This window comes from Bos indicus, chromosome 18 (genome assembly GCF_029378745.1).
Source record: "Bos indicus isolate NIAB-ARS_2022 breed Sahiwal x Tharparkar chromosome 18, NIAB-ARS_B.indTharparkar_mat_pri_1.0, whole genome shotgun sequence".
NCBI classification, from domain to species: Eukaryota; Metazoa; Chordata; class Mammalia; order Artiodactyla; family Bovidae; genus Bos; species Bos indicus.
Genome location: NC_091777.1, coordinates 25,511,327 through 25,534,371, shown reverse-complemented (window position 1 = coordinate 25,534,371; position 23,045 = coordinate 25,511,327). Strand labels below are relative to the sequence as shown.

Below are 23,045 nucleotides of genomic sequence, written 5' to 3'. Positions count from 1 at the left end.
TGTAGTGCCGGGTGGGTGCAGTGCCACAAACGGGGTGGCTTAAAGGACAGAAATGCATTAAGTGTCTCACAGCTCTAGAGGCTAGAAGTCTGAGATCAAGGTGTTGGGCAGGGTTCGCTCTTCTGAAGGCAATATGGGAGAATCTCTTCCCTGCCGGCAATCGCTGGCATTTGTTGGGGTGATGCTGCATCCTCGCCATTTCTGCCTTCATGGTCACCATGTGTCATTCCTCCCCCCGCCCCCAGTGTTCATGCCCTCACATCATTTTCTTTATGCATGTCTCTGTGTCCCAGTTGCCCCCTCTTTTTTATAAGGACACCAGCCATATGGGATTAGGGTTTTACCCTAATGACCTCATTTTAATTGATCATCTGCAAAGACCCCATTTCCAAATACAATAACATACATGGGGTGCGGGTGGCGGGTGATGAAAGTGAAAGTTACTCAGTTGTGTCTGACTCTTGGAGACCCCATGGACTATACAGTCCATGGAATTCTCCAGGTCAGAATACTGAAATGGGTAGCCTTTCTCTTCTCCAGGGGATCTTCCTAATCCAGGGATCGAACCCAGGTCTCCCACACTGCAGGTGGATTCTTTACCAGCTGAGCCACAAGGGAAGCCCAAGAGTACTGGAGTGGGTAGCCTATCCCTTTTCCAGCAGATCTTCCTGACTCAGGAATCAAACTGGGGTCTCCTACATTGCATGCGGGGATTCTTTACCAACTGCGCTATCAGGGAATTGGAGGACGCTGTTCAATGCATAACAATCAGCCTTAATGTAACACAGAACAGGGGTGGTTTCCATTTCAGCAGTCTTTGTACCAAGAAGGGAAGTGGAAGGCTTTGGAGATTATTGGCCCCATGCTGAACTTCCTGTGATTGGTTTTTGTCAGCTGAGAAGGGCTCAGTCCCTTTTTCATCCAGGCAGGCTTCACCCGTGTGACACCTGTTGGGCCCTGCTCTTGGTTTAATGTCCTTCTGAAAATATTGAATAAATTTTGAAGTCCTGCATTTTCATTTTTCACCCGGTCTCACAAATTATGTAGCTGGCCCTGTTTTTCATACATCAGGATGGAAAAAAATGACTGGTTATGATCTGGTAGTCTTGCAACTAGTGAGAAGCTGACCAGTGAGGCCAGACCAGATAAGACAAGCAGAGGCCTTGGAGGAGGCAGCCAGGCAGAAGATAACAGCTTCATTGGGTAATTAATGATGCCACATAACGTGGTTTCCTGTAGCCGACAGTGAGAAGAAGCAGGTCCCCTTAAAACGGCACATCCATTTTCACTCAGTAGAAAGAAAGTAAAGGGGCGTGTTTTTTCCTAGGGAAAAGGCAAGTGGATTTCTTGATTCCCTGTTGAGTTCTCTCTCTGAGACAACAACTTGTAAAGGACTTCTGTGATTCTGCCTGTAGCACAGAATTGTTCCTCATGTGCATGGAGGATTGGGTCTAGGACTTCCCCCACCCCATAGAAAAATCCTTTGCTGCTCTAGTCTCTTCTATAAAATGGTGTAGTATTTGCATATAACCAATGCAACATCCTCCCATATATATTTTTTCTAAAAACCTTTTGGCCATGAGGCACATAGTTCCTGACCAGGGATCAAGCCTGCAAAATTTGGAGTCTTAACCACTGGACCACCAGGGAAGTCCCATTCTCTCAATATATTTTGAATCATATCTAGATTACTTATGATACCAAATACAATGTAAATGCTATGTAAATAACTGTAAATACAATTTAAATGCTATGTAAATAGTTGCCAGAGTGGGGGCAAATTAAGTTTTGCTTTTTGGAACTTTTTGGAACTTTTTTCTTCAGAATATTTTCCATCCGTGGTTGGTTGAATTGGTGGATGTGGAACCCGTGGATACAGATGGGCAACAATATTTATAAAGACATTAAATTCAGGTCAACATGCTGGGAATAGAAAGATAAACATGAAGTGACCCTAATCTCAGTGACCTTAGAAATATAATGAGCATGATAAGACAGTGTAAAAACAGAAATAAAAGTCAACCTAAAAGTCTCACACATTGCTGAAGGACTTATGTTACACTGAGGGATTACACAGAGGAAGAAGGAGAGGGGAAGACGGAAACCTGGATAGAGAGGAGGAATTTGACCTGAATTTTGAAGGATGAGTGGGATTTGAGTAAAAATAATAATGACAGGGACTTCCCTCGTGGTCCAGTAGTTAAGAATCTGTCTTGCAATGTATGGGACGTGGGTTAGATCACAGGGAGGAGAACTAAGATCCCACATGCTGTGGAGCAACTAAGCCTTAGGAACCTGTTAGGTTCCTGTGCCACAGCTATTGAGTCTACACGACACAACTAGAGAATCCATGCTCAAGGAAAGATTCTACATGCTGCAACTAAGACCTGACACAGCCACATAATAAAGATTTTTAAAATACAATGTCAGCAATTACTGATTAAGCCCAATAGGGGATTTATACACAATTTGTATGGGCAAGTAAAAGTCAGTAGTTCAACTGATGGATGAAGAGCCAAAGTGCCTATTTCAAACCCAACTTACGTCGCTTATGAGCTATGTGACCTTAGGCAAGTTACTCAACCTCCCTCTTCCTAATTGTCCTCATCTGTAAAATAGGAAGAATAATAGTGTCTCTTTCACAGAGTTGTTGTGATATTTAAATGATATAACATTGATAAGATCTTGGGAAAGAGCCAGACACTTAGCAAGTGCTCAGTTAATATTAGCTAATAATATTCAGGGAACTGCAACAAGTCCAGTCTACAGGTTTCTAAGCCTGATTGCGAAACTGAATCATCCAAGGAGCTCTTTTTTTTTTTTTTAAAGTGAAGACTCTTACAACACCAAGTATTGAAAAAATATGGAGCAATCAGAACTCTCATACATGGCTGGTAGGAGTATAAAATTATACAGTCCTTGTGAAAAATCAGTGGCAGCCACCAGGGAATTTCCCCAGAGTTTATTTTAAAATAATAATGATGATGATGTCAGCAAGAGGTAAGACTGGAAAGAATTCTTGGGACCAGCTCAGGGAAGACTGTATGTTCATCCTTGAGAGCTGGTTTTATTTTGTGGGCAGTAAGGTTTTTGAGGGGTAGAAGGCACATGACCAGAATCATGTGTGGATCCGCATCATGAGGAAGGCTGGGTTTGAGAAGAAGAGAAATCAGCGCTAGTATAGAGTTAAAAAGGAAATGTGAAAAAAGATGCGGGGGGAAAAAGACATAGCAGCAATAAGGTAGGAGGGAAAGAGGCTTGGGAACAAAGATGGGTTCATGAACAGAGCTACTGGCTAAGACAGGGGAGTGCTTACCAGGTGCTGGATACACAGCTTCCAGAACTTTGCATTTGATCCTCACAGCAACCTAATGAAGTAGAATGCTTTTGTTATTGCTATCTCACAGCTAGGGAAATGGAGGCACGGGGAGTTTAAATAACTTGATTGCGTGTGTCTGCTAAGTTGCTTCAGTTGTGTCCGTCTCTTTGTGACGCTATGGACGGACTCTAGCCTGCCAGGCTCCTCTGTCCATGAGATTCTCCAGACAAATACTGGAGTGACTTGCTATGCCCTCTTCCAGGGGAATCTTCCCAACCTAGGGATCGAACCCAAGTCTCATCTCTCCTGCATTGCCAGGCGGGTTCTTTACCACCAGTGCCACCTGGGAAGCCCAGTTAACTGCATGAAAGTGAAAGTTGCCCAGTCGAGTCCGACTCTTTGTGATCCCATGGACTATCCAGTCCATGGAATTTTCTAGACCAGAATAAAACCCAGGTCTCCCACATGGCAGGCAGATTCTTTACCAGCTGAGCCACAAGGCAAGTCCAAGAATACTGGAGTGGGTAGCCTTTCCCTTCTCCAGCGGATCTTCCCCACCCAGGAATTGAACCGGGGTCTCCTGCATTGCAGGTGAATTCTTTACCAACTGAGGTATCAGGGAAGCTAATCTGAGATTTCACAAGGTTTAAAAATGTACCTGGGATTAATTCACTTGATAAGCTAAACAGAGAATTTTCACATGACCCAGCAATTCCATTCCTAGGGATATATCCAAAGTAGTTGAAATCAGGAATTTAAACAAAAACTTGTCCATAAATATTCACAGTAGCTCCAGGTTCATGACTGTCCTGGCTGCTTGGGTTTGGCTTCAGGGCAAACAGCACTCAGGTAGGCCCTGCCCTCCAGGCCTGCATCCCGGGCAGGATCATGGCTGAACTCTGGGGTCCAGGCAACGTCAGAAGCCCACAGTTCCTCATCACAGCCACCAGTCCAGCCCTCTTCTAAATATTCTGATTGTAGTTCAGCATTTTGCTTTAAAAAGAAAAGGAAAAAACAGTGTTTATTCATCTTAAGTTTTATAGTGCCTCATCTTAAGTTTTATAACACTCAGGCCTCCAGACCCCAATTTTTTATGGGGTTTTTCATAAATAAATGGAGAAGGCAGTGGCACCCCACTCCAGTGCTCTTGCCTGGAAAATCCCATGGATGGAGGAGCCTGGAGGGCTGCAGTCCAAGGGTTCGCTGGGAGTCGGACATGACTGAGCGACTTCACTTTCACTTTTCACTTTCATGCATTGGAGAAGGAAATGGCAACCCACTCCAGTGTTCTTGCCTGGAGAATCCCAGGGACGGGGAAGCCTGGTGGGCTGCCGTCTGTGGGGTTGCACAGAGTTGGACACGACTGAAGTGACTTAGCATAGCATTCATAAATAAAAAAATCTTTCCTATACTCCAAGTAGAATTTCGACTGTGTGTTAGTTTCTTTCTTTTTTCTCTAGCAAAACCTCCAGCTTCCCCAGGCTGGTTTCAGACTAGATCTAGCACTTAAGCAAAGATGTATAAGATCACAGAGATAGCAATGTTCTTGTTTTAACGGTGGGACTTATTACTCTCCTCCATGAATTTTCTTGCTCGGCCCTCCCTTTGAACTCTGGGCTTCTCCTTTCCCAGACCATAACAAACATCTCTGTTCATTCCTCTAACTGCTTATCTCTCCCCTGGTCTGGCCACCTTTTCCTGCCCCAGGCCTAAGTCAATCACTCAGATCAGCAAGATTTTACCTGTGGGTCTGGTTCTTTATAAACAGGCTCTGGCTCTCTCCCCATGCACCTTGCCCCAATTCCCAAAACCTCCTCAGGTTAACCAACCCTACCTTTCTCTAAGACAAGACTTTTGAACATTTCCCATTGAAGGCAGCCTTTCTCCCATCTCCCCCTCCCCAGTGCTTCTTCTAAGCTGGTGTGCATCTTAGCAGCTTCTCTCTTCTCATGAGAAGGTTTCAGTTCAGTTCAGTTCAGTCGCTCAGTCGTGTCCGATTCTTTGCAACCCCATGAATCGCAGCACGCCAGGCCTCCCTGTCCATCACCAATTCCCGGAGTTCACCCAGACTCACGTCCATCGAGTCAGTGATGCCATCCAGCCATCTCATCCTCTGTCGTCCCCTTCTCCTCCTGCCCCCAATCCCTCCCAGCATCAGAGTCTTTTCCAATGAGTCAACTCTTCGCATGAGGTGGCCAAAGTACTGAAATCCCAGGGCTGATGAGGTTTACCTGACTGCAATTACAGTCTTTTGCCGTCTAGAAGTCTCTTCCAAGGTTACAAACTTCCTTTACATCCTTTGCTTTGCCCATCTCTCTCTCTCTGTCTCTCTTTTTTTTTTTTTTTGGCTGCATGGCATGCGAGATCTTAGTTCTCTGACCAGGGATCGAACCCAGGTCTCCTGCATTGGGAAAGTGGAGTTGTAACCACTGGACCGACAGGGAAGTCCCGTCCCTTGCCCATCATAATGGTTCTAGCTTCCTGATCACACTCCCTTTCATTCATATCCACTTACTTCTATCTCTGCTCTACTCTGTTCCCACTGCCCATTGGACATGATCCATTCATCCATTCATTCACTTGCCAAGCATTTACTGAGTGCCCTCCCTGTGCTAAGCTCTGTGTTGGATGCTGGGAAGCAAAGATGAGTCAGATGTGGTCACCATCAGGGCTGAAGAGCACTCACTCAGCCATCTCAGTGGTTAAGATATTCAAATACCCCCATGCCAGCCAGTAAACATGCCACGAATACCCTCCAGCTGCTCTGGTCCTCAAAGTCTTCCTGCCACCCAGTGACTAAAAGGTTCATGCCAATTGCCACCTTCACAGAGCTCACAGTCAAATGACAGACACCCTAGATTTTGCTCCAACACCTCCTGCAGAATCTCACACCTTGAAATGCACACATACTGACCACAAACTCCCCCACATTCTTCTCCATCTCTCTCTCCCACTCCCCTGAGCATCTTTTTTGTCCTCCTGCTACCAGCCCCTCAAGCGTTCTCAAATCTTGCGGCTCACTTCCAGTCTCTCCATCCACTTTGGAGCTCACGTACTTTGGTCATTCTTGGATTTTTCGCACCTTGGCCTTCCATCCTTCTTGCTTGGCCCATCCCATCACTGGAGAACAGGTCCCTAATTATTCATTCTGCACATTTGTTTTATGACCTGGTGCTTAGAAGCCTTGGCAGAGACTGGCACAAGGGCAAGTGTCCTGGGAATTTTGCACCCTTGAGATGGCAGACAATAGCTATGCCTTCCTTGTTGTTCAACTCTTTGCATGTCGTGTCCAACTCTTTGCGACCCATGGACTGCAGCACACCAGGCTTCTGTCCTTCACCGTCTCCCAGAGTTTGCTCAAATGCCTTCTGTGCTGCTTAGCAAAATTCCCCCCACATTTTGTTGATTCTCCATTACTACCTTTTCATCACTCTCTTCCTTGCATGTTAAATCTTCCCCCTCTGACCTATATTTCTCTCATTCCCACCCATGACAGAGACATTTATTGCCCAATGAATACTTCTATGGTCCTCCCCGTTTTCCAGCACTCTTGCAGCAAGGTGGTGCCATGTGAATTATTTGGCTCATGGACTTTGAGTGGAAGCAACAGGTCACTTCTGAGCAGAAGCATTTGAAAGCCAGTGCACCACCCTCCTGCTCTCTTCCCCTTCCTCAGTGAGTTGGAAGCTACTGGCTGAAGTGGTTGCCTCCCAAGATGGGAATAATCACTGGGACTTGAGGTGGACAAGAGGGCTTACCCAGCATAGGAATATTTTCAAGAGAGAAATTGATCTTTATCATATAAGCTGCTAACATTTAGAGGGTAATTTATGACTGCAGCAGAATCTAGCATTATCCTGACTGACACACCCCCTAAGACAACAACAATCTCTGCTTCTCCTCCAAGGTCCACCTTATTTTTCCTCACCGTATTGTTGTTTTTCTCCCCATTGCTGGGTCACTCAAGCACAGGTCTACATGTATATCTTCTGCTTTCCTTCCCCCTCCACCAACTGTTCCTCAGTCTGGGGTCCCTGACCCACCACCTTACTGAATTATTCTAAGGCTCCTAGTGATGCCCAGAACTGCAATTCAGCAGTGACTTTACATCTGGCAATTGGGTAACATGAGAGCCGACAGTTCTGTGCTTCTTGGACCCTGGTGCCTTCTGAGGCTCTTGGTTACCGGGGTTTTCCTCCTGCCCCACCAATGGTCTTTTCCGAAAAATTTTTATTGGAGTTTAGCTGATTCACAATGTTGTGTTAGCTTCAGGTGTGCAGCAAAGTGACTCAGTCATACTTGTATGTGTATCCAGTCTTTTTTTAAGATTTTTTTCCCCATATAGGCCATTACAGAGTATTGGGTAGAGTTCCCTGTGCTATACAGTAGGCGCTTGTTATCTAATATATATATATGTGTGTGTGTGTGTGTATATGTTAATCCCATTCTCCCAATTTACCCTGCCCCTCTTTATCCTCTGGTAACGATGAGTTTGTTTTCTACGTTTGTGACTCTACTTCTGTTTTGGAAGTTCATTTGTACCTTTTTTTAAAAAAAATATTCCATTTATGTGATATCATATGCATATAATATTTGTCTTTCTGTGTCTGACTTACTTCACTCAGTGTGACAATCGCTAGGTTGCTGCAAATGGCATTATTTTGTTCCTTTTTTATGACTGAGTAATATTCCCCCACTAATGATCTTTTCTAGGCTGCTTTGTTGGCTGCCTCTTCTTCCTGCCCCTAAATGGAGCCCTTCTGAGGTCCAGCCTCTAGCCCTCTCCATTCCCTTCACACTCTTTCTTGGTGATCTCACTCAAGCTATGACTTTGATTTCCTGTCCATGAGTGTGACTCCCAAATCTACTTATGGTCTCTGCTTTCAGAGTTTCAGGCTGAAACAGTGGACACCATGAGCTCTTCCTGAGCTCCAGGACCACATTTCTGACCCCTGGGGTGTCTTCGAAACCAAACCCACCTACTTGCTCATTTCCTCCAGCAGGAAGCCTAATCCCTCATCCTCCATGTGACACAGTTTGTTCTTACAGCTGCGCAGGCTCAACTTCTGGGGCCCTGTTCCATCTACACGTACATCCAGGCCATTCTCAGTTCTGGAAAATGCCATTTCTTCCTCCTCTTTCCCCTGCCCTTTGTCAATCTGAAGACTGTTGAGGCTTGCTGGCTTGCTTTGGCAGTTCTGCATATCGTCCTCTCTGGGCACCCTGCCTTCTCTCCTCCAGCCTCCTCTATCTCCTGTCTGGCCAAACTTCCTCAGGCTCAGGCTTCCTTTACCCTCAGTGGCTCCCTAGTGCCTTTGAATTAGTTCTGAGCTCCTCAGCCTCCCCATGGGGGCCTTGCACTTGAAGACCTTCTCTATCTTATTTTCTCCCAGTTCACAACTCTCTTAAACCAGGAAGAATGGTTTATTTCTTGTTCTCCAAACATACCTAGTTTGGAGAATTACAAAAGCGAGTCACATAGGAGAGTCACAAAAGAAAATGCTCTAAAGACGCAAAAGAGGGAGCAAAGACTAAAGTGGAGGGTGGAGGGAATTATTATTTTTTATTATTTATTTATTTGGCTGTACCGGGTCTTAGTTGCAGCATGCGGGACCGTCAGCTTTGTTGTGGCACGTGGGATCTTTAGCTATGCCATGTGAGATCTTTAGTTGCAGCGTGTGAGATTTTTTTTTTTTAGTTTCAGCATGGGAGATCTAGTTGCCTGACCAGGGGTCCAACGGGGAGCCCCTGCCTTGGGAGCATGGAGTCTTAATAGTCCCTGGGAAGTTCCCTCCACTCTCCACCTTAGTCTTTACTCTCTCTTTTCCCTCTTTTGCATCCTTAGAACATTTTCTTTTGTAACTCTCCTATAAGCTGGAGCAGAAAACACTTATCTTTTCTTGCTACTGTCTTTTAACCGTATGACATTCTGCTGTTTTGCCTCCCAGCCAGGTGGTTTTTCTTAACACTAGACCACATGGTATTTTTAGAAACTGTGTTTGTTATGGCTCCCTTTCAGGCAGGGGCGCTCATGTCACGCTTGTGCTTTCGGTCATAAGTTTGACCCTCATTTCAAGTGGGCAATTACCAACAAAGCTGGTGGCTGGACTTTCCTGGGCCCCGTTTCTGTGAACACTTCGAAAGTGGCTGGTACTTTTTTTTTTTTCCTGCTCTCCTGAGCTATACACAGCTACAAGCAAAACCTGGCTGCTTTGCATGTGCTTGGGGAGCTCTCAGCCAGGTGGTGGTTCAGGAACGTTCCAGCTAGTCGCATCTGTGTGAAACCCACCTCGCCCTCCAAGCCACACTATAGGCCAGGTAGGTGTGTAAAAGGGAATTCAGTCCAGACGGGGCTTTCCATGTTCTTGTGAGACCCACAGCTCTCTGCCTGAGAGGGGAGCTCAGAGAGCCTATCTTACATCAGAGCCACAAGTCTGGGCAGGAACTGAAAGAGGACATGAAATCTGGAGGCTGAAATGCCAGGGGGGAAGTCAGGAGCTATCTGAGCAGTGGATCCTGGGGGAGATAAGTGAGGAGTTCCTTCTGCAGTGGCAGGGTGGCTGCTGGCAGTGTTGGGCTCCAGCTCTGATGACCACCTCTCTGTGGTTTCCCGGGCACAGTGCCAGGCTGGACTCCTCACTGACGTGGAGCATCTTATCATCCAGACACAGACACACACACAGCGGACCAAAGTCTCTTCATCTCTCAGTGCTTCACATGCCCAGCGATGACTTGGTGGTGGTGGGGGGTGTCTTCACAGCCTCTGAGCACACAGTAGGGCCGGAAGTGGTGTGCCACAGTGGGGGTGGGGGTACTGAGGAATGTGTTCTCCACCCCACCTGGTGCCCCTCACTTCCATAACACTAATCAACCACACTGGGGACTTCCCTGATGGTACGGTGGCTAAGAACCCGCCTGCCAGTGCAGGAGACACAGGTTCCATCCCTGATCTGGGAAGATTGCACATGCCTTGGAGCAACTAAGCCCCTGCGCCCTCTAGAGCCCTCAAGCCACAGCAAGAGGAGCCACCACAAAGAAAAGCCCGAGCACTGCAGCGAAGAGTAGCCCCCGCTCACCACAAGCAGAGAAAGCCGGCACAGCAACGAAGACCCTGCACAGCCCAAAGAAATACACACTTAATTAAAAAAAAAACAACACGTGGGCCAAACCAGTCAGCAGCAGGCCAGTTGGCTGGTGACAGCTGCCTCAGTCCCATTCTCTCATTTCACAGACTGCGGCTCAGAGAGGGTAAGGGGCCATATCTGAGGTCATAGTCAGTTTTGGGGGGAACACAGAAACTCAAGTCCAGGTTCCTTGGTGGCCACGCTCTGGCTCTTTCCACTCAATCTCTCTGCCCGTTGGTTTGAGGCAAGATTGAAATTCCTGGGAGACTTTTTAAAAGATTAAAGAAGACAGGCTCTCTGTGCATCTTCAAGCACATGTAAGAGAAGCAAAGGGAAAAGTAAGTGACCCCTGTAAACATCCATGTGGAAATCTGGCACTGTGACCTATGGGACCAGTGGAAGCACAGAGAAAAGTTTAATCCAGGGTCGAAAAAACAATACAGTTAATTTTTCCAAAACACTCAGCGGAGTTGAGAAACAGCCTGTTCCAAAACAAATAAATTCTGTTGACTGAGTAAATGTATTTTTTATTCATTTCATTGTTTTTGACCTCACTGTTAACTCAAGACTTTTTTTTTAAACAAAGCTATTATCATTGTTCAAAATTTAGGTTCCAACATGGTGAAGTGTTTTATTTAAGTTCCCAAAGTCAAAGCATTCTCTGTTCTTGGATCAGAGTCTCCTTGAGGTCAGAAGAGGGAGCAACCATTTGCCAGGAAGTGGTTTTCCATGTGGCTCTAGAAAGGCTTTGCCTCATCTGGAGTGGGAGTTGGTCCCAGTCCACTGAATGGCTCAAAGGCAGCCCCCTCTCCCTCCTTCAAGTGCTCGGCCAGGAGCTCTGTCTTTCTCAGCAAAGGATAAAGATTGTTTTGTCACACTTTTGTTTCATTGTATTTGTTCCAAGTTTCAATGTCAAATAGATTTCTTACTGTGGGTTGCCATCTAGAAAAGTTTGAAAGTCTCAGTTTACCAAAGAACCAACCAAAACACTTCAGACACATTATTGAAAGTGAAGGAAGTGAGAGGCAGTTAAATAAATTTGCATTATTATGGAGGCTCAAGGGGCCCTGTATTCCTCCTGCAAGGGTTGCAGGTGCATGTGGGGTGCCCACTCGCCTGACATTGGTATGGGGAGGCGTGTTTAGGGGGTGCTCCCAGGAAAGGTCTGTAGAAACCGCCAAGATACACATCCAGAAGTCTGTCTCAAATTTGTACACAAATCAAAGACTGAAATCTTAATTTGTTGTAATCAAGAGCAAAAGAAAACTTAAAAGGGATATGGACCCGCCAGATAGAGCAGACAACTCTATCTGCTACTTCTTTAGCCCATAAAAACAAAACCCAGAGCACAAGTCCAATGGGAGTGGGGTCCAGCCGATGTTTGAAAATCTACCAACTTCTTCCATCAGATCATCAGATACTACATGTGACAGGGTATGCCTTCTGTGCCCGTGGACAGGTAGGCATCCCCTGCGCTCAGGCTTTGGGCAGGTGCAGCCAAGCCCGAAGTTACTGGCAGTAAAAGGTGAGCACGTTCTCCTGGTTTCCTCGGATCAGGATGACTGGAGGTCTGAGGTCCTGGGACAGCGTCTCCAGCCAGGCCATGTAGAGTGAGCTCGGGCACTTCCCCTTCCTCCCTATGGGCAGGGTGCTGTGGGGCAGGAAGAAGCAGCAGATGGGAAATTAACCAGGGGCCTTCCCCATGAGGCCCAGCTCCCGGTCTGCTTCCTGAACAGCATCTCTGTTTGTTGGCCCCTTCAGTGCTCCTTCTTCCCAGCCACCCTAAGAATGACCTGTGGCTCCTCTTGAAAGCATGACTTGAAATGTAACTTCACCCACAAAGCATTTCTAAACAAAGCCATGGCTTGTGAGGCCCCTGTGATCCTGGCCCCACCAGCCTCCAAAACCTCCCCTCCCACTGCCCTCAGGCTCCCTCATACCCACACAGCCACAGAGGCTTCCTTTCCACTCCTGAAATAAACGGCCAGCTTGTTCCTGCCCCGGGGCCTTGGCACATGACATTCTTTCCACCCAGATGGCAGAGCCAGCTCCCAGCTCTTCAGCTTGGCTCCCTCGGGTCTTGGCCCAAGTGCACCTCCTTCTCGGATCACCCTCTTCAATCCCATCTCCCCCTCTTTATCATGTCACCCTGTTTCATTATCTTTGTAACACTTCACACTTGCAAATCCTCTTTTCATTTATTTGTTGTCTGTCTCCCTCCGCTAGAATGTTTGGTCACGCATGGGCAGGTGGGGTCTGTCTTATTCACCTGTATGGAGAACAGTCTGAGGCTCACGGCGAGGCTCACGGATCCCACTCCTGCAGCCACTCGGATCACGCCAGCCTCGCCTCTCCAGCCACACCCCTGCCTGCAGCCACAGCAAAGTGATACGTTCATGGGTTTCAGCTGAGTGGCCTAGTCCTGGCTCCTGCCACATATGTAAGGCCTTGGGAGCAGGACTCTGCCGTCTCCCTGAACTGCCTTGTCTGAACTGCTATGCTAAGCAAATAACCACATACCCTCGGAAGGCTCTTCAGCCACATTTTCATGGCTATTTCAGGAAGCGACTTTTCCACCATCTTGAGATTCCAAAGACACCTGGTGATGACTGCCACTGCCCTGCTTGCGGCTCTTGCGGGAAGGCGGCATCATACCGATCCCGCTGGCGGTGCACAAAGCTGGGGCACCAGCATGTTACATGGGCCTGAACCTTGTTTGTTTTCCCAAAGTACACCCACAGGTACTGTTTCATCTGAACCTCAAAACTACCCAGGGGAAAAGCTGGGGGAACCGGCCAGACAGGAGGATGCTGTGCAATGCTGGGCTTCAGAGGCTGGCTCTGGGTCAGAGAAGCTGCTAGAGTCGTGGCTTGCCGCTTCCTCAGCCATGTGGCTGTGACAAAAGGCTCATTGACCCTAAGCCTCAGTTTTTGTTTCCCCAAAGTGAACACACATGATTCTGTCATAGGCTTATGAGTTCCAAAGAAGCCCCAGGTCGTGAAGGGTACTGCACAAAAGCACTGGCGTAGAGTGAGCACTTTGTGACGTCAGCAGTATTGTCACCACTTATTACCATTTGCCAGCTCGAGATGACCCAGCGGGTGAGTGGCAGAGCTGGGACATGACCCAAGGTCTTGGGATCTTCCCATCCCCATGATCCCAGCTCACTGCAACCCCTCCTCTGCTGAGAATCGACGTCCCCAAACAGCTGTCCCTTTTTTTAAAATTCCCTTCTCAAAGCTTCTTTTGGGACAAACAGTATCCTCCCTTATAAAGCAAGGTCCCCAGGATCAGGGAACACCATGGGAACAAGCACATTCCATGAAGCCAGTGTCACCTTAGTTAATAGACTGAGTTTGTGTTTTTCTGGTACCTTTCCCAGGAAAAGGGAAGTGGAAATATTGAAACCAAACTTTCCTGATTTGACAGTCACACTAAAGGCTGGAAATGCCCACTGGTAACTACTCATCGGAAAAGACCCTGATGCTGGGAAAAATTGAAGGTGGGAGGAGAAGGGGACGACAGAGGATGAGATGGCTGGATGGCATCACTGACTCAGTGGACATGAGTTTAAGTAGACTCCAGGAGTTGGTGATGGACAGGGAGGCCTGGCGTGCTACAGTCCATGGGGTCACAAAGAGTCGGACACGACTGAGCGACTGAACAGAACTACTGGTATTATACGTTCTTTTCAGGGACTGCAATTAGAAATGTCTAAGGCTTGGGGGCCTAGTAACTGCACTATCCAGGGCAGGGGACCTCCATCACTCCTGCTGTGGCTTTTCAAGCCCCAACATGAAGTTCCCTCTCAGAGCAGAGCCTGTCCATCTGTCTGCCTGTCCAAAGGACAGACTCCCTTGGCACTCTCCCCCAGTGCCAGCGAATGACACGCTCTGTTTCTGCCCACAGGATGTGTGTGGTGTAAGCTACTAATCTTTTGAAATCAAGCTGCTCCAGAACAAAGGAGCTTTTTGCTCAGAACTGCTTCGCTTAGTCACAAGGAAAGGCAGCCTTGGATCTAACCTAGATGCAGAAAGATAACCGAGCTTCAGAACCGGCGTCTGCGGCTTCAAACCCTAGTCACCACCTGGCAGATTCTGAATCTCTCTGAGACTCAGCTTCCTCGTCTCCTAAGGGTGTGTGCTGCGGTGGGGATGGGGGTAAAACAGAGTCACTTCATAGAGTTCTGAAAATTAATAAGGCCCAGTGGATTTAGGAGTTTGGGATTAGCAGATGCAGACCATTATGTGTAGGGTGGATAAACAGCAAGGCCTTACTCTGTAGCACAGGGAACTATATTCAGTTCCCTCAGATAAACCAAAACGGAAAAGAATGTGAAACAGAATGTATATATATGTCTAACTGAATCACTTTGCTATACACCAGAAATTAACATAGCATTATAAATCAACTATACTTTAATAAAATAAATTTTTTAAAAAGTTAGGACTGCCCTTGTGGTCCAGTGGTTAAGACTCCATGCTCCCAACGCAAGGGGCACAGATTGAATCCCTGGTGGTAAACTAAGATTTCACATGCTGCTCGGTATAGCCAAAAAATAAATGAAAAAAAAAATTTTTTTATTAATAAACCCCAATGCCTTGAGTGTCACAGAGGCTCAATCAATAAAATGCACTTTGATTGCTATTATTCTATTACTATTTGTCTTTGGTGCCTTCCAGGTGCCACTAGTGGTAAAGAACTTGCCTGCCAAACAGGAGACACAGGAAGCACGGGTTTGATCCCTGGGTCGGGAAGATGCCCTGGAGTAGGAAACGGCAACCCGCTCCAGTATTTTTGCCTGGAACGTTTCATGGACAGAGGAGCCAGTGGGCTACAGTTCATAGGGTTGCAAAGAGTCGGACACAACTGAAGCAACTTAGCACACACGCATTTAGCTTTGAGGAGGGAGTGTTTATAAGAAAAAAGAGGGGTCTAGACCCAAAAGTTATGCCAGAAATATGTGCTTAGTGTGGTCAAGGTTGTTGGGCTAGTTACAAGGCTGGTTTATTAGTGTGCAGTTTAAGCTGAGCTCAAACAAGGACTGTTAATCAGATAAACCACTGATTAGAAGACAGCAAACAAGCCAGTTCTGCCTCAAAGCTGCTCTAGAAAACAGCCCCATGTGTGCTCTCTGATGTGCTAGAAAATGTGATTTTTGTCATTTCCTGGAGGCTTGGGAGGATTTTCTCATTCTTGGGATTTCTGGGAAATGTGGGCTCCTGGGCTCAACCCCAGACCCTGATCTAGAAGGAATTGAGGAATTTGCTGTTTTCCACACCTCCCCGCCCCCTCAATGGTTGAAGCAGGGGGCCCTCAGGGTGAACTTTTAAAGGCATGTGTCCGGGTTGGAGGAGCAAAGCAGCTGCTCCCCGTGGTGCTGGCTGGACAGCCAGGGCCCTTTCAGGCAACTGTGGCAGACGCCCTGGGGTGCACCTGTGTGCCGCTCTCTCCTCTCCCGTTTATTTGTATCAGCTAATCCCAGAAAGGCTGGGGGTGGGGATGGGTTTCCCCTGTGAGATCCAGAAGGTGGGGGAGTGGGAGGGGAGAGGTGACAGCAGGTGGTCCCTCCCCAGATGAAACTCCTCCTCTTATGGCCTGAGTCTGACTCATTTTAGTGGCAAACTTAGGGTCATAGAATGTTAGAGTGAAAGAGAATCTTGGAAATAATTAATTTAACTCTTCTCTATAATCAGGGAGGGACTTCCTTGATGGTCTAGGGGTTAAGAATCCACCCTGCAGTGCAGAGGACATGGGTTCTATCCCTGGTCAGGGAACTAAGAGCCCACATGTCTCTGGGCAACTAAGCCCAAGAGCCACGACTACAAGTCTGGGGGTCTTAACTAGAAGAGAAACTACAGAGCCCACGCGCCCTAGAGCCCGTGCACCACAACTAGAGAGAAGCCCGCACGCCACGATGGAGAACCTGGGTGCTGCAAGTGAGACTCGATGCAGCCCCAAAAATAAACATTCAAAAAAAATATATAATCAGGGAAGCTGAGGCTCAGAGAAGGAGAGTTACTGGCCCAAGGCCACACAGTGGGCTAATGGCAGAGACAAAATGCAAATCTGCTTCTCTGAACAGAGGTGGCACTCAGGAAGAGGTGCTTTGGCACACCTATGCCCCAGATGGCACATCCCAAGTACCACACCCAGGGAAAGTCGGGGAGCCATCCCAGGATGAAGGTGCTGTCACCGTCTTACTTGCTGACCCGGCCCACAACCAGGCTAACCTGGCCCTAGAAACGTTCTCTGAAAGATATTGACCAGCGGCTTGGAGATCAACTTGCTTCCCTTACACTACGGTCCCCACACCAAAGGAAACATGGAGCACTTTCTTTGTAGAAAAGATTATCTCCCCATGAGCCCCAGAAAGAACGGCTCCAGGCAGAGCCAGCTTTGGGGGCAGCCACCTGTGCGGTCACGAAGCCCCGCACTGAGACGGGTCCCAGGCTGTGTTTCACGCTCTGCTGTTACCATTCTGAAGTTCTTAATCGCCTTTGAACAAAGGGCCCCACATTCTCACTGCGCACAGCCTCACAAATTGTGTGCTCCATCCTGGTCTCAGGGTGTGAACAAACAGGTTCGGCGGCTTTCCCCGCTGTCCTGTGGAGTCTGCGGTAGCTCGCCCCAGGAAATGTCAGGGGCTCCTCTGGGCAGAGGGCTGCATTCCCTCTGAGCCGGCCTGTCCCTGAGAGAGGGGGCTGGGGGCCTGGCTGACCGTGTTCTGCCTCTTGGCCTCCATGAGGCTGTCCGCACCACTGTCACCTTCCCCTCTTCTTCCACTTATTCAGCCTGGGTCAACGGCCAGCCGAGGCAGCTCCTAACCAGACAGGGCCAGCAGCGAGAGAGGCTGGAGCAGCCCCGGCCAGGGCAGGGTTCTGATTCCACTGCCCAGACCTGGCACCAACATCAACTGGGGGTGGCTGGTGACCAAAGAGAGCTGGCCAAACAACTAGGAATCGATTTTCTTCCAGAACAAACTGGGTCCCCTTTGCCAAGCTGAGTTTGGCAGGAAAAAGCAATGGACAGGGGAAAGCAGGGGTGGGGGGAGTCGGTGAGGCTTGGGACACAGGGACCCAAGACCTCGGCGAGCTGGTGCGCTGGCGTGGGGCGTGGGGCGTGGGGCATGGGGTGGATGCAGGCCCGGTCAAGGAGTAAGAAGCCACCCAGATTGTGTTTCTATGGGCCTGGGGCCCTTCATCCTCACAGAGGAAGGCTCGGGTCCTCAGCCAGTGACCAGCCCTCTAAAGCTGACACTCTGGCCTGGGCATCAGGCTTCTCCAGCACACAGGTCACTACTTACATGACAACCAGAGCAGCATCTCGGGAATAATCCAGCAGAATCTCGTTCAGCCTCACCTGCCGCAGGGACTGGGCAAGGAAAAGCCATGTGGTCATTTCCCACGTCCCCTGAGCGATCCCCGCCAAGCCCAAGTCCACGTTCTTGAACATCTCAAACTGGGTGTGTGAATTGTCCCCCCTAAATTATGGTAGATTCTCCCACCTCCAAGAAGGTGACTGAAAGCCAAGCTTACCTCCTGGAGGAGCCCCTGGGGTGTTTTCTTCCTGACCTTATTATTGTGGGATTGTGGTGGGAAAGAGCACCTCCCGTGGGGTGGGGAGGGCTGGGTTCACATCTCAGCTCTAAGAGTTTCTGACATCGAGCAGGCACCTTGCCTCCCTGAGCTTCAGTGTCCTCAGCTGTGAAATGGGTGCAACAGTGCCCTCCCCGGGGAGTCTGGGGAAGACTGAGTGAGACAATGCACACAAAAGCTCCAGGGGAAGCAATTGCTAAGGTGCACTCAGCAATGGTGATGGCTCGATCTCCCCTGTGACAGAGTAGGCAGGAGCCTTCTGTGGACACGACACATTACTCAGCCTTTTCTCAGGACTGGGTGACTCTGGAAGGCTCAGGGGCCGGGTCAGGGAACTCCCCAAAGCTCAGGTGGGGCTGAGCTGAGGGCGGACTCCCTCCTCCTCTCCAAGGCTTGTCTCTGAATTGTTCGGAAGTGGTGGACACTCAGGGTCTGATTGTGGATACCCCATTGGAGAGAAAGGAAAACAGAGGGCAAGTGAGTTCACCCAGATCTCACATGGGCAGCATTTGGGTGGAATCACTCTGTGTTGTGGGTTGCAGGATGTTTAGCAGCATCCCAGGCCGCTACTCGCTAAGTGACAGCGGCCATTCCTGCTGGCAGGTGACAGCCAAAACTGTCCCCAGAAATCAGCAAATGTCTCCTGAGTCCTCAGAACTACCACCATGGAACTCACAGGGAGCAGAACTGCTCTCCCCACCTTAAAATGGGCATGGCAGCCCCCACTCTCCTTTAGGCCTGAGCAGAGTCCTGAAGATGCTGCCTGGGAAGGGCGTGGGGTCCATAGCCTAGGGGAGAAGCTCAGGCAGCTTTATGGGCCCACAAAGGACAAGCTCTACCTTGACCTTCACCATCTGCCTCATGAATTCCTTCCTGCAGGCATGGAAGAACAGGGGAAGAGAGGGAGAAGGACCCCAGGCAGTCCATTGCCATGGCCAGGGAGACTCAAAATGGACCGAGGGACCAGGTTCCCACACCAAGGATGGCTCTGAGATCAACCCCTGGGTCACTCGTCAGCCTGAGCGTGTGTGGCTTGAGGACACCTCAGAGGCTTGGTGCAGGGAGACTAGAGTTGAGGGTCAGGGGAAGGGGTTCAGGAAGCCCAGGACAGATGGGGGCACAGGCCCTGACCCAGGGGAGCACCTCGGTCAGGAGCACCCCCACCCCTACCCCAGCAAGGCCCTTCTTTCTCCCGCACCTTGATTCTATTCTTGTTAATCTCCTCATCCGAGATCTTCCAGGGGCAGTCCCGCCTCGTCTCAGTGACCGTGGCCTCGTCCTTGAAGCCATCATTCAGGCGGAAGGGTGCAATCATGTCCTCAAAGCGCTTGATGCTGGGGGCAGAGAGAGCCAGTGAGACTGGGCAAGGTGCCCATGTCCAGGGGAACGGGGTCCTCAGAGGGAGATGGAGGTGGGGGCCGTGGGGACATACATTTCAGGCTGAAACCCTTTCTGATGCTGCTGTTTACACCAAGCAGCCTCTGTGTTGAATTCAGCCTTGACAGCTGCGTCTGACTTTGAACAGGACTTCCACAAGTGGTCCGTGAAGCCTGACTGGGATCCATCTCCACCCCCTGACCACTCCCGCCCCAGGGTGTTTACCGAGCACTGCTCTGTGCTATACAGCAGTGAACAAACCAGACAACATCCCCAGGCCGCACAGAGCTCGTGGTCTGCTGGGCGACAAATAAGCAGGTGGATACAGATCAGAAGACTTATGAAAGCATACGCTGAGTCCTGGGATGGGAAATACTTGGGCAGAAAGTCCTCTCTGGACCCGAGGATGCCCGTCCTTCCGAAGCTAGCTATGCACAAGGCAGGGGGTGTTGGAGCAAACAGAATGGAAGGTGCAAAGGCCCCGAGGCAGAAGTGTACTTGGGCTGCTTGAGGAGCAACAGAGAAGCCTGTGTGGATGGAGCAAGGTGAGTGCAGGCATGAATGGGATGCCCTCAGGTAAGTCAGGGAAAGGAGGCAGCACCAGCAAAGGAAGCTGAAAGAAGGATCCCTGAAGTGGGAGGGATCCAGGAGAGGGCAGCATCTTGGATCCAAAGGGGCTGTTTCAAGAAGGACCGCTGTGTCAAATGCAGCTGTGAGGCAGAGAACGAGGAGGACAGCCGCGGGCTCTGCAGACCTGGTGGTGCAGAGGTCACGGCCCAAGCTGGAGAGAAGGATTTCAGCGGAGCTGCAGGAGGGCAGCCAGACTGGAGTGAGCTGGAGAATGAGGGAAGGGTGGGAGGAAGCAGCCACAAAGAGGGTAGCATCACTTTGGAGAAGGTTGGCTGTGCAAGGGAGGAGAGAAATGGTCCAGGAGGTGAAGGCAGATGCAAGAGGAAAGATGGGGTTTAAAGACAAGATGGGCTGGGGGGTTCTGCATGTGGCTCCCACTGTCCTCTCCATGGGGGAAGGTCTCCCCCTCCCATCTCTGTTCACGGCCGTTCTCAAGGCTCTGCTCCTCCACTAGCAGAGATGGCCCTGTTCTCCTTTGCATCCGCGTCCATCTCTGCACCATTCTGATGCTTCTTGACATCCTCCCTGTACCTCAGCCAAGGTAAACCACGCAGGGCAGGGCTGCAATTTACTCACCTCTGCCCCTGTCGCTCAAGCACAGCCCTGAGAGAATGGGGGAGTCAGTATATCCATCACTGTTAACTAGTTCCTTCCTTCAAAAAAATATTTATTTATTTGGCTACTCTGGGTCTTAGTGGCAGCATGAGGGATTTTTAGTTATGGCCTGGGGGCTCTTACTTGCAGCATGTGGGATCTAGTGCCCTGACCAGGGATTGATCCCAGACCCCCTGCACTGAGAGCTCGGAGTCTTAGCCACTGGCCCACTAGGGAAGTCCCCTTTCTTTTCTTCTTGATGTCCTTCCTTCTCCAGGTAAACAAGGGCTAAAGAGGTCAGGACAGACCTTACTTTACTGAGAAGACAGAGTGCTGGAAAACCTCACTTTGACAGATTTACATAAGGCAATCCTATCATAAATGTCTTCTTTTAAGAATGTGCAACTGAATCATTAGGAAAGTAACTTATTCCTTCTGGCCCCACAATTGAGCCCTGCTACAGATTCACACAGGAGTTTGCTTCAAGTCTGCCCACTTGCCATTGCGTGGGTGAGCAGGGGAGCGGTTGCCCAGACCATTCGACATCTTCTACTCCCCAGGTGCCAGTGAGTTAACATAACATCAGGGGCTGCAGCTGCCACGCTTCTGCCTCAGGGCCTGGGGAACTTCCGTTCTGTTTGCTCCAGTGCCCCTCAGCCCCACGGAGGGGACGTGCCTCTGCCGTGGCCTCTGCAGAAGGAGCATCCTTCCAGTGGTGTATTTCGGGGCATATGATCCTGCCACTCGTGGCCATGGCCAACTGGACTAAAGGTGGCCAAGAAATAGACCTTCCGGTGACCTTTACCTCGGCTTGGCAGGAAGCAATGAGCTGGGATGGTCACAGTCCCTTTTTCAGACACTTAATTTAAGCCAATGTCCGGAGAAGGAAGGAAGCAGTCTGTAGCAGAGTTAGGACTATAGGGAAAGGTGGAGATACAGAAAGAGCTCAGAAGCTACAAGCGGGCAGAAGCCACAAATCCAGCCTTGACTGATCATTGACTCTAGGCAGGGCGCCCTGTTAAGCATGTTACATGGATCGCCTGAGACTGTGGTTCTCAAAGTGAGGTGCCTGCATCAGCACAGGAGAGCTTGTTAGAAGTGCACATTTTCAGGCCTCACCCCAGACCTAGAGACTCAGAATCTTGAGGCTGGGCCCCAGAGTTGTGTGTTCACAAACCCTACAGGTGATGCTAATGTTTGAGAACCACTCCTTTATGAAAACGATACAGGGGTTGGAGAAAATTTAGAAAATCAGAGTAGATAAATCAGCCTTTCATGAGTAGCCAGCAGCCTGAGCTTGAGAGGTGTGAAGCTGGAGACTTTCTCAGCCCCAGGGTGTGCGGGGTGGGTGGGAGGCCCCTGGCAGATGAAACACCAGCTCTGCTCTAGGAGCAGAATGGCCATGAAGAGCTTCAAAAACACTGGGTCTGTGAAAAGCATGAGTGGGAACTTTCATTGACCTTCAGCCCAGGTATTTTTCTGGCAAAGACCACAGCTCTGATATGCAAAGGACCACGGGGCAAGGGGGAAAAACTCAAACAAAAATTAACGGCTGCAAACTCTTTCTTTCCATGAGCCCAGTGTAGGCAGGGGCAGGTGAACCGGGTTGCCCTTGGTTTACCAAAGGGCCAACCCTTCTCCCTGGAACCCCCAACACAGAAAACTCACTGCTCGGCCCGTGGCTTCTGGTTGATGTCGGGAAGGACGTGAACTTCGTGGAATCCCAACCGGAACTTGCTCAGCAGAGAAATGATCCTGGAAGACAGAGGTTTTTTTTTAACGCATTCATTCCTTCAGTGAGTTTTCACTGAGCACCTGTGGAGGATATGTATGTTAGTTGCTCAGTCGTGTTTGACTCTTTGTGACCCCACGGATTGTAGCCCACTAGGCTCCATGGGACTCCCCCAGCAAGCATACTGGAGTGGGCTGCCATTTCCTTCTTTAGGGTATCTTCCCAACCCAGGGATTGAGCCTGGGTCTCCTGCATTGCAGGCGGATGCTTTACCATGTGAGCCACTAGGGAAGATATAGCAGCGAACAAAACAAACTCTGCCCTTGGGGATTTCACATTCTAGCCGACGAGGGAGGCAGACAGTAAGTGAATATTGATAAAGCAGGTCAGATGATGACAAGTGACAGGACAAAGGAACTGTCCTTAAGTCTCAGGTGGCCATCTCTGGGCTAGAGCTCCTCACATTCTAACGTCTGCGCACCTGCTGGGGAGCTTGTTACGACGCAGGTTCTGATCCAGCTGGCCTGGGTTGGGACCTGGGATTCTGCATTTCCTTTTTTTTTAATCTTTATTTTAAGATTTATTTATTTACGTTTGGCTGAGCTGGGTCTTTGTTGCTGCATGTGGGATCTTTCCGGACCAGGGATCGAACCCGTAGCCCCTGCATTGGC

The 23,045-nt window shown here is 49.3% G+C and overlaps 1 protein-coding gene across 4 annotated transcripts in view; it reads right to left on the bottom strand.

The window, feature by feature from the left end:
* Nucleotides 1-11,321: 11,321 nt before the first annotated feature.
* SLC12A3 (solute carrier family 12 member 3) overlaps nt 11,322-23,045 on the bottom strand; it is a 49,193-nt gene continuing 37,469 nt past the window's right edge. For all 4 annotated transcript variants that reach the window (XM_019980267.2, XM_070770597.1, XM_070770596.1 and 1 more), the window contains exons 23-26: nt 22,311-22,397; nt 19,240-19,375; nt 17,750-17,817; nt 11,322-12,094 (exon numbers count right to left, since the gene is read on the bottom strand). In XM_019980267.2, coding sequence (XP_019835826.2) covers nt 11,953-12,094; nt 17,750-17,817; nt 19,240-19,375; nt 22,311-22,397 — 433 coding nt within the window. In that variant the 3' untranslated portion in view covers nt 11,322-11,952. The remainder of the gene's footprint in view (nt 12,095-17,749; nt 17,818-19,239; nt 19,376-22,310; nt 22,398-23,045) is intronic.